The sequence below is a fragment of the Rutidosis leptorrhynchoides genome, chromosome 5 (genome assembly GCF_046630445.1).
Source record: "Rutidosis leptorrhynchoides isolate AG116_Rl617_1_P2 chromosome 5, CSIRO_AGI_Rlap_v1, whole genome shotgun sequence".
NCBI lineage: Eukaryota > Viridiplantae > Streptophyta > Magnoliopsida > Asterales > Asteraceae > Rutidosis > Rutidosis leptorrhynchoides.
The window spans coordinates 242697365-242707735 of NC_092337.1; the positions used below are offsets into that span (position 1 = coordinate 242697365).

The window sequence follows — 10371 nt, forward strand, 5'->3', positions numbered from 1 at the left end:
ATTTAAACTTTATTAACATCATATAAACACACTATATATAACCTATAACATATAAACCCTTATTATGCAATGAACGAAAGTTATACTATATAGTAACAATAGGCAAACACAACCTGATAGTAGTAGCAGAACCAACCGGGTCAGCTTAAACAAAACCTGGATAACAACTCAATGCTATGTTTGGTGAAGTAATAACAACTCAAAACCTGGATAACAAAACCTGGATAACCTGATTATTTACCTGCTGCACACTATGGCAACCAAAAGAAAACCAAACATATAAACCTATTCTAATATATATATGCCTAATGCAGAAACCAACCTACGTTTCGTTTGGTGAAGTAATAACAACTCAACGCTCACTCCAATTTAGAAAAAAAACCCATGAGGTAGTATACATGTCAAATCATACCCAATAACCAATATGATAAGCAATGTTGACCTTATAACCACCTTCAGTGGCAATCATAACCCAAAGTACAATCATTACCCTAATCATAACCCTAAGTACAGTTGCATTGGCAAATTACCATAAACAAAGACAGTTATATTAGCAGATCAAAATTCATACAAAAGGAGCATCACAAATATTCATTAGCTCCAATATAAAGTAGAGTCACAACTATACATTAACAAACATAGTTATGTTAGCATCAATAATATTCATCACAAATTACAATTTTATTGGATTGTTCTCACTCATACCTGTGCCATCTTTGACGAAAACATTTTTTGAAAGCTTCTGTAATAAGATTCTTTCAGACTTCCTTCTTCTTCGTGGAGGACTGGGTTTCATTCTGAAATTTGTTAGCCCTGCATCAATAAGTCTAATCAGTGGATCTTGCTCTGTATTAACTTCTTCCATCAACATTTCTTCATCAACATAGTCAGAAAATGATGCAACTTTTTCTGCTTCATTAACCTTTTTAGACTCTCCATCTTTTATTTCTCGAACCACATAATCTTCTTCTTTATCCACATTTTCTTCTTCGTCTTCGTTCATCACCATCTGGACATTATCATATGAAACATACTCTGCATCTTCTTCAATCACTGCATCTTTTTTTTCCTTGATGTTGTCATGAACATTTAAATTTTCATCAGGCTTTTCTTTTTCAACATCCTGTTCATTAACAAACATGAATAACTAAATGTGGTAAGTAATTTAAAAGTCTAGAAAAAAACAACATTTAGTTAAATCAGTTACCTTTATGTGTTTCGATTGTTTCACTATTTTTTTGGTGAATTTTTGATGTTGAACATCCTTTCCATCATCAACATCCTCATCTTCATCAACATCCTTTTCACTTTCACCTTCCCCTTCATCAGCACCTTCCACTAAATTATCAACTTCCCATTCATCGTCACCTTCCACTTCATCTTCATCATCAGCCCTCTCATCAACATCTTTTTCATCTTCATAATTCTCTTCATCATCAACATCTTCTTCATCATTATCATCATTATCTTCATCATCAACATCCTCACCATCATCACTCTTTTCATTTTCCTGAGGCCATTCATCAGCACCTTCCACTTCATTATCACCTTCATCTTCATTATCAGCCTTCTCACCAACATCCTTTTCATCTTCATCATTCTCTTCATCATCATCATTATTCTCTTCATCCTCTTCATCATCAAGCTTTTCCTTTTCCTGAGATTTCTCATTAGTACCTTCCACTTCATTATCACCATCATCTTCATCATCAGACTTCTCTTCATCATCAACATCATCTTCATGACCAGAATTCTCATCAACATCCTCTTCATCATCTTCTTTCTCTTCATCATCTACATCTTCTTCTTCATCATCATTCTCTTCTTCATCATCATTATCTTCATCAACAACATTCTCTTCATCATCATGCTTTTGGTTTTTCTGAGACTTCTGATTAGCAAACATGAAATATAAAATGTAGTAAGTAAGCATTTAAATATTGTAAGAAACATAACATCTGTTAAATCAGTTACACTCGTTCCTTTATCGTCTGATTTTTGTTTCTTTGTGATTTTGTTGTATCCTATTGTGCTACTTATACCCCTTTTTCGACCACCGTGTTCCTTCCCCACATGAGTTAACAAGGCATCCCCGCCTTCTTTTTCTGTCCTAACCTGGAAAAAAAAACACAAGTAATCAATTATAGAAAAATTATGAGTTGGTTAGTCTAAAAATTCAAATATAAATATATTACAATTTTCTCTACAAGCGGCGCAAATGTTTCTACTGTCGTGTTCCCTTTGTCATCCGGCTTCATCCTGCCCAGCACGTAATACCTCACTGCAGGATCTTTGATATTGTGGTATGGTGTACGTTTATGAGGATCATTTGCTCCTGTATCCCATTGTGCTTTTTTCCCACGATATCCCGAACGACCAACTCGAGCATACTTTGCTTTTGCTTAAAGCGTTCTTCCTGCCTTTTTCTCTTAGTTCCTACACAGTTTTAATGCGATTAAATGACTTTTTTAAAGCGTTACAATATCAAAATGTACCTCCAAACCTTATACAAATCAGGTTGAATAGCACTTACTCTTCTAGCAGGCGTAGCTTCGATTGCACAAAATTTTTGCCATTTTTCTGGAGTTATGAAATCATAATCTTTTACTTCCACATAAGGAAGCTTGCCTTTATCCATATACGTTCTTAACTTGCGCTTGAATCTCGTAAACGCTGTGTTGCATTTTTGCAGTGTTGTTTTTCGTGCAAAATCGTCTTCAATATTATGAAGTTCCTGTATAATGTAATCTACTGTAAGTGTTGAATGTTGTAATATATATAAATTAATAGTAATTAATCAAAATCTTAGATTTAAATACCTTTATTTTGCTCCATAAAGTTTGTTTCTGATCAGGAGACACATGCTTCCAATCCTTTACAAGGAAATCACAAGTGCTCCTAGTTAAAACGCTAATGTTGGTCGAAAAAATAGCTTGGGTTTTTCCAATGGCTTGGCCAAACTCGTCAAATTCAATGTTCAACTGAACAACAGCTGACTTCTTTTTCAGTTTGTTTACACTTCTTTTTTTAATTTTTTGTTGCATCTGTATATACAATGCAATAGAAAAGATACACATCAAATGCAATAGAAAAGGCACACATCTAAGCACATGCATATACAAATTAAGATCATAGTACAACAAACACAGGCTTATACACCTTAATATCATTTCAAACAAATCCAGTCTTATTATTGTGTTATGAATAACACAGCAAACATATCACACATGCACAATATGCAATAACAAGGAAATTGACCGAACTCATAACCAAACTCATTTCAAAGACTAATTGCGCGACAATAATATTCACGTTTATTTATGAACAAAAAAAGTAATAAATTTAGATTATCAAATAAACATAATTAATTATTGATTATAATTACTGGTAGGAATTAACCTTTGAAAGACACTCTTTTTCTCTTGTAATACGATGCTTCGTGTAAGCCATGGTAGCACAGTAGAATTGTGCAGAGTTTGAATCTAAAATAGAACAGAAATCGAATAGGGTATCGAACAATTAGGGTTTACAGATTCAAGTGATTTGGGTTGCTTGGCGGTTTTTTTAGAACACAGACCGATAACAAAAGAGAAATGATAATGAGGTAATGGGATTATGATCGATAAAAACTCAATTAATTTTGATTTGGGGTTTTTTTTTTACAGTATACCATAAGTGATATTTTTAAAGAAAATAAATGTAAATTTGTCAGGTTAACACAATTGCTTAGATGGTTAGGACGTTGTTTGGTAGAGAGGAGGTCGTGGGTTCTAGTCCTATTTCCAACTTTTTAAATTCTTTATTATTAATAATATATTAACTTTTTCAATGTTGCTTGTAGATGGATCGGAATACTTGGATGTACGAGATAGGTCGAGCTACCGCTGAGTTTATGGATAGTGTAGATGAATTTATTACAGTTGCTGAGACTGATCAACTAGAAAAAGGAAACAACGCAATTTGTTGTCCTTGTAAGAAATGCAAAAATGCACGGTGGTATGCTGATTCAATCGATATCAAAAGTCATCTAATTGCACACGGATTTATGAGAGGGTACACATGTTGGTCTTTTCATGGTGAGTCAGTAGCTAACCTTAACCCGTCTGTTTCGGATAACGATACCGATAATGAAGAAGATTCATACAATAGTGACAATAATGTTAATTTTGATGACATGTTTGATGATTTGGATATGGAGGATAATGTTGCTGATAAGTATCATGACAGATTACAACAACTATTTGTTGACGCTGAAAAACCTTTATATACCGGTTGTATGAATTTTACAAAACTTTCCGCTGTGATACAACTGGTTAACTTAAAATCAAACAATGGTTGGAACGATACAAGTTTCACTAGCCTGTTAGAGTTATTGAACAAAATGCTACCAGAAGGTAATGAGTTGCCGGTTTCAACATACCAAGCAAAGAAATTAATGTGCCCAATGGGATTGGAAATACAGAGAATACATGCTTGTCCAAATGATTGTATGTTATACAGGAATGAAGACAAAGACCTACTTCAATGTAAGGTATGTGGTACATCTAGGTATAAACGTGGAAAACCGACTGATAATGCTGATAGTGATGTGTCAGAAAATGGACCTCCTCCAAAATTATTGTGGTACTTGCCTATCATACCACAATTAAAGAGACTATTTGCGAATGAGAAAGATGCAAAATTATTACGTTGGCATGCTGAAGATCGTAAAAATGATGGTAAAATGCGACATGTGGCCGATTCACTTCAATGGAAAAATTTTGATAAAGATTTTGAAGAATTTGGGGATGAGATACGTAATATAAGGTTCGGACTCAGTTCAGATGGAATTAATCCGTTCGGAGATTTGAGTAGCCGTCACAGCACGTGGCCTGTTCTTCTATGCATTTATAACCTACCGCCTTGGCTATGTATGAAAAGAAAATACATAATGATGTCTCTTTTGATTCAAGGCCCAAAGCAACCTGGAAACGACATTGATGTTTATTTGCAACCATTAGTTAATGAAATGATGGAATTATGGAGTACCGGCATACACGTTTATGATGCATACAAGAAAGAATACTTCCAACTACGGGCAATGCTTTTTTGCACCATTAATGATTTTCCTGCTTATGGTAACTTGTCTGGATATAGTACGAAGGGGAAAAAGGCATGTCCTATTTGTGAGGAAAATACTCACTCGATATGGCTCACAAATTGTAAGAAACCTGCATTTATGGGGCATCGGAGAGAGCTTGCCGAGAATCACCCGTACCGTAAAAAGTCAGATTTATTTGATGGTACTATAGAGGATAGAAAACTACCACCACCATTGGATGGAGAAACTACACTCTCCAAAGTTGCTAATATAAATGTTGTTTTGGGAAAGAAAGGGGTTGGTCCTCCCAAAGGTATTTGGAAGAAAAAGTCTATTTTTTGGAAATTACCCTACTGGAAGCATTTACGAGTCCGACATTGTATTGATGTTATGCATATTGAGAAAAATGTTTGTGAAAGTTTGATAGGGTTACTGTTGAACATTCCTGGAAAAACAAAAGATGGAATTAAAGTTAGAAGGGACATGGAACTAATGAATATCAGACCAGAGCTACAACCTAAAGATATTGATGGAAGGTCCACCAAGTTTCTTCCTCCGGCCTGTTATACTATGTCGAAGGTCGAGAAAACTAAATTTTGTCAATGTTTACATGGTATTAAGGTTCCATCAGGATACTCTGCTAACATTAGGAAGTTGGTTTCGATGAAAGATTTGAAGTTACTTGGTATGAAGTCACATGATTGTCATGTACTAATGACCCAGATGATTCCTATCGCAATTCGTGGAATTCTACCCAACCGTATTCGACACACAATTACAAAACTATGCTTATTTTTCAACATGATTCATTCAAAGGTGATTGATCCTGGTGTGCTGGATGAATATCAAAGAGATATCATACTTACTCTTTACGAACTCGAGATGTACTTTCCACCTTCTTTCTTTGATGTCATGGTTCATTTGGAATCTCATATTGTAGGAGAAATAAAGGTATCTGGTCCAGTTTTCTTACGGTATATGTATCCATTTGAAAGATATATGGGTATCTTGAAAGGTTATGTAAGGAACCTTAATCGACCAGAAGGCAGTATCGTTGAAGGATATGCATCCGAAGAGGTGATCGAATTCTGCACAAACTATATGGATGGGTTTAAAAGTGTCGGGATTCCACAAAGTCGTCATGAAGGAAGACTATCAGGTTAAGGGACACTTGGGCGCAAGACGGGATATTCAAATGTTTTCGATTATCAAGAGGCACATTTTAATGTCTTACAACACACTACATCTATTGATCCGTTCATACAAGAACACATGTCTTTCTTGAGACAACAATACCCTAAAAAGAGTGCAAAGTGGTTGGCAAATCAACATAAAAAACTTTTTCAGAATGGTTGAAAGACAAAGTTAGGAGGACACTTCCAAATATTGATAAAACGGTCGAAGCTTTGGGATTCACCCCTAAACATGTGTTCCAATATCAAGGATATGACATAAATAGGTATACCTTTTACACTAAAGCTCAAGATAAGAAGGGTAAAACCCAAAACAGCGGTGTCACGGTGATAGTCTCGTCGACGGAATTCACCATGGTCAATCGTGAAGAAAGATCAAGGATCGCCAAAAAATCGTATTATGGTGTCATTCAAGAAATATGGGAATTAGATTATGGTGATTCGTACGCTATACCCTTGTTCAAGTGTAAGTGGGTTGCTAATGATCGAGGTGTTCAAGTTGATGAAGATGGTTTTACAACTGTTAATCTTTCCACCAATGGATATAAAGAAGAACCATTCATTCTAGCAAAACTAGTTACTCAAGTATTCTTTATCGAAGACCCAAAGGATCCTAGATGGCATGTGGTTCAGTATGGAAAATGGCGGATTGTTGGTGTCGAGAACGTTGTTGATGAGGATGAGTACGACCAATTTGACGAGTTACCGCCATTTTCAGTCGGTGTTCAACCTTTGAATGAAGTTGTTGCTGGAAATAATACAATCTACTTTAGAGAAGACCATGAGGAAGGAGACGAGGTTGCAGACACATAAAAATTGTTAAAACATATGATTGATTACCTTTTCTTTTTTTTTACACCCATGAGTATATTTTTTAATGACTTATGCAACATGTCTTTTATGTGTTTTGTTAATTTTTTTTGTTAATTTTTTTTACCATGAAAAATCTACTTTATGTTATTACCTTTTAAATTACTAATACCAATGTATACAATACAAATACAAATACAAATACAAATACAAATACAAATAATTCTAAAAAAAAACACACACACACACACACACACACACACACACACACACATATATATATATATATATATATATATATATATATATATATATATATATATATATATATATATATATATATATATATATATATATATATATATATATATATATATATATATATAACATATATATGCACATTTTTCAATATTATGCCCGGGAACAAACCGCGATCACAAAACCATCCAACTTCTTCGTATACCCTAAACCATCCCACTTCATTATCAAACCACCGGAAACACCCTACTCCAACATCATAGAACGTCGATTATTTGACGAACGAAATCGATTTCGTCATCACGGCTGAAGGATCGTCTCAAATACAGGTACAGATAGGTTTTTTTAGTTATCTAATTGTTCTTTACTCGAATATTTTTGTTATAGACGTAATGACCATAAAATCATGCTATTATACTTGAATCGAGTTGTGTGATTAGGAAACAATAATCGAAAATTAAGTTATATACATGCACATTTTGTCTTAGATTATTCAGCAAAATTGACACATTAGGGTTTATAAGTGGAGAATAGATGCTGCAGAAATAGTCCACCATCGTGTTAATTTAGTTGTGTTAATTTGACCATAATTATTATTGATACCTACAGAACTGATATGTACATATATGTTGATTTTACAGAAGCAGAAATAATCTCTGACGTTGTCATTTATGGCTACCTACAATCGTCCACCATCGTTCATCCACATAATACGATTAACAGATAAGCTTGAACTGGTATTGTTTCGTTTCTGTTTTAACCTTAAAATTATATATTTTATAAAGCAAAACCATTGTAAGACATATCAGGTTATTATGTTTTGTTACAGGCTTTGCCACATGATTGGTATGTTGACCATTATGATACCATGTTTCCATGACATTCTGTTATCATCCACACCCTGCTAGGATATAAATCTGAAGTTACATTTTCGATGAATGATCGTAGCCGTATGATACTTGGCTATGGCTGGTTGAAGATCATGAATGATCTTGATATAGGAGAAGATGATATCCTACTAATGACCGGAATCGACAAAAGAAACTACGAGTTGGCTATTTACTCACCTGACCTATTTCAAAAGAATTTTTTTGATCCATTCACATCTTTCAGTGTATTGACTCGAATTCAGGCAAAAGTGTATGAAAATGCTCCATACAGACGTTTCCCTTCATTCATGAAATTCGTCAACAATCTAAGTGAACCAGGAATGGTATGGTCAATTTTTCGATCTCGCATATGTAACACACATTTAGTATGTGTACATGATTATTATCTTAACAAATTTGTTTTATATTTCTTTAACAAAAATAGCATTATTTTTTATTGGATGTAGATACTGCCAAAGGAATGGTTAACAACTACTTTTGGAGACTCTGGACCCAAAGAACAAATGATTGTTCACTTTCAAAGATGGTACAACAAAAGGGTGGTGGTACTCTCAGTTGAAGGCGAAGTTGTCATGTGGGAAGGATGGTCTGAGTTGATTACAGACCTTAAAGTGGCGTCTGGTGATTGCATGGTCTTTTATGCAACTGATTCAGAAAATCTTGAGCTGGTGATTTATGATCACCGTGGTGTAGAAAAGGGTTGTTTATTAACTTTTCTGCTGAAGGATGATGATGTTTCTACTACCTGGGAAGGAGGATCCACTTCCCAATCCATTCCTGAAATCATTTACATTGATGACAGTTCAGACAGTGATACCGAAAGTGATCCCTCAGAAGATGAACCAATGCCTCAACAACTTGATGACAGTTCAGACAGTGATACCGAAAGTGATACCTCAGATGATGAACCAATGCCTCAACAACATCTACATCCTGAACGTGTTGCGATTATCAAAATACCGTCTGGTAACTTGTTGGTACGCTTCTTATCTTTTTATAGTTTAACATTCATCAACTGATAAATGGTGGCACACTACTTGTTTTATCTTTTTACATATCAACATTTTATGCTTCATCATTATAGAATAAAATTTGGTTAAACCGTTGACTAAATATGTATTTTATTTTTCGTTAGTGTCTTCCGGAGGAGTTTATTGGACTTCCAGGACTGAGGAGTGGGTGTTATGTGAGTTGTTTTAATCATGAAGGTGATGAATTTCAGTGGCGGTTGAAGCAGGAGACAGGGAAAAAGAAACCAAACCTGGCAGTTACTTCTGGTTTTCCTGAGTACCGATCAATCAATGGCCTGGTGCCTGGTCAATTTTATGAACTCACGTACAATCTGGAGCAACAAAACTTTTATCTTTAGTTTGTGGATTTAAACATTAGTAGTTACTTTTGGTGTATAAGTGCTGTACAATCTGGATGTTGGTAGGTTACATATTTTTTGCTTGCACATATACAGTGTATTTAAATGTTGTTTGTTGTAATATTTTGGATACGGTAATGTTTTCCAATGATGCATGCAGTATAGAAATATTTACTTCTTGCATTACTTTTGATTACAATTCTGCAACTCAATGCAATTTTAAGCATTTGCCAATAATGGAACAATAGAACCATTTAAAACATATATTTCATTAGAAAATCTTGTACATTTACTACATTGTAAAAGCCAAATACATACAATTTACCATGACAAGTGAACCATCTTTTAAGGTTGTTACTTGTGACGCGCAACTTCGAATATACTCAAACTTGAATTAGACACAAGAGTTTATTGTAAACTACAATGTTCCATTACTAAACAAGATTAAAGAACCTACACATCGAAAAATAATTGTATGCGAGTACGGTAGTAATTTACCAAACATCAACATCGACTTTTAAATACGAACATAATTTACATATCATAATATAGAATTCTTACAGACATTAGTAAATCTAAAACATAAATTGTTCTCCGGTTAGGAACTTAAATGTTATCAAAACATGTACACGTGCAATGACCATAACTACTACACAAATTAGAGTTATTAAAGCTGCACTATCAGAAGACTATTGACCCCAATGAGATTGTTAAAGTGTGTGGCTTCCATCCAAGACCATGAAAAAACTCTTGTACAGATGTGAGAACCCA

General features: G+C 34.4%; 1 protein-coding gene across 1 annotated transcript; it reads left to right on the forward strand.

Moving 5' to 3' along the window:
• Positions 1–3599: 3599 nt before the first annotated feature.
• On the forward strand, positions 3600–7086 carry LOC139849317 (uncharacterized). Its single transcript, XM_071838976.1, has 4 exons — positions 3600–3604; positions 3713–3767; positions 3842–6239; positions 6428–7086. Exons 1-4 carry the CDS (start codon positions 3600–3602, stop codon positions 7084–7086), a joined length of 3117 nt encoding a protein of 1038 aa, XP_071695077.1.
• Positions 7087–10371: the final 3285 nt, after the last annotated feature.

Coding starts and splice junctions, on each gene's coding strand:
- LOC139849317 (XM_071838976.1), top strand. Junction 3,768..3,841: donor TGGTAGAGAGGAGGTCGTGG/GTTCTAGTCCTA, acceptor TGTTGCTTGTAG/ATGGATCGGAATACTTGGAT. Junction 6,240..6,427: donor TCATGAAGGAAGACTATCAG/GTTAAGGGACAC, acceptor AAACTTTTTCAG/AATGGTTGAAAGACAAAGTT.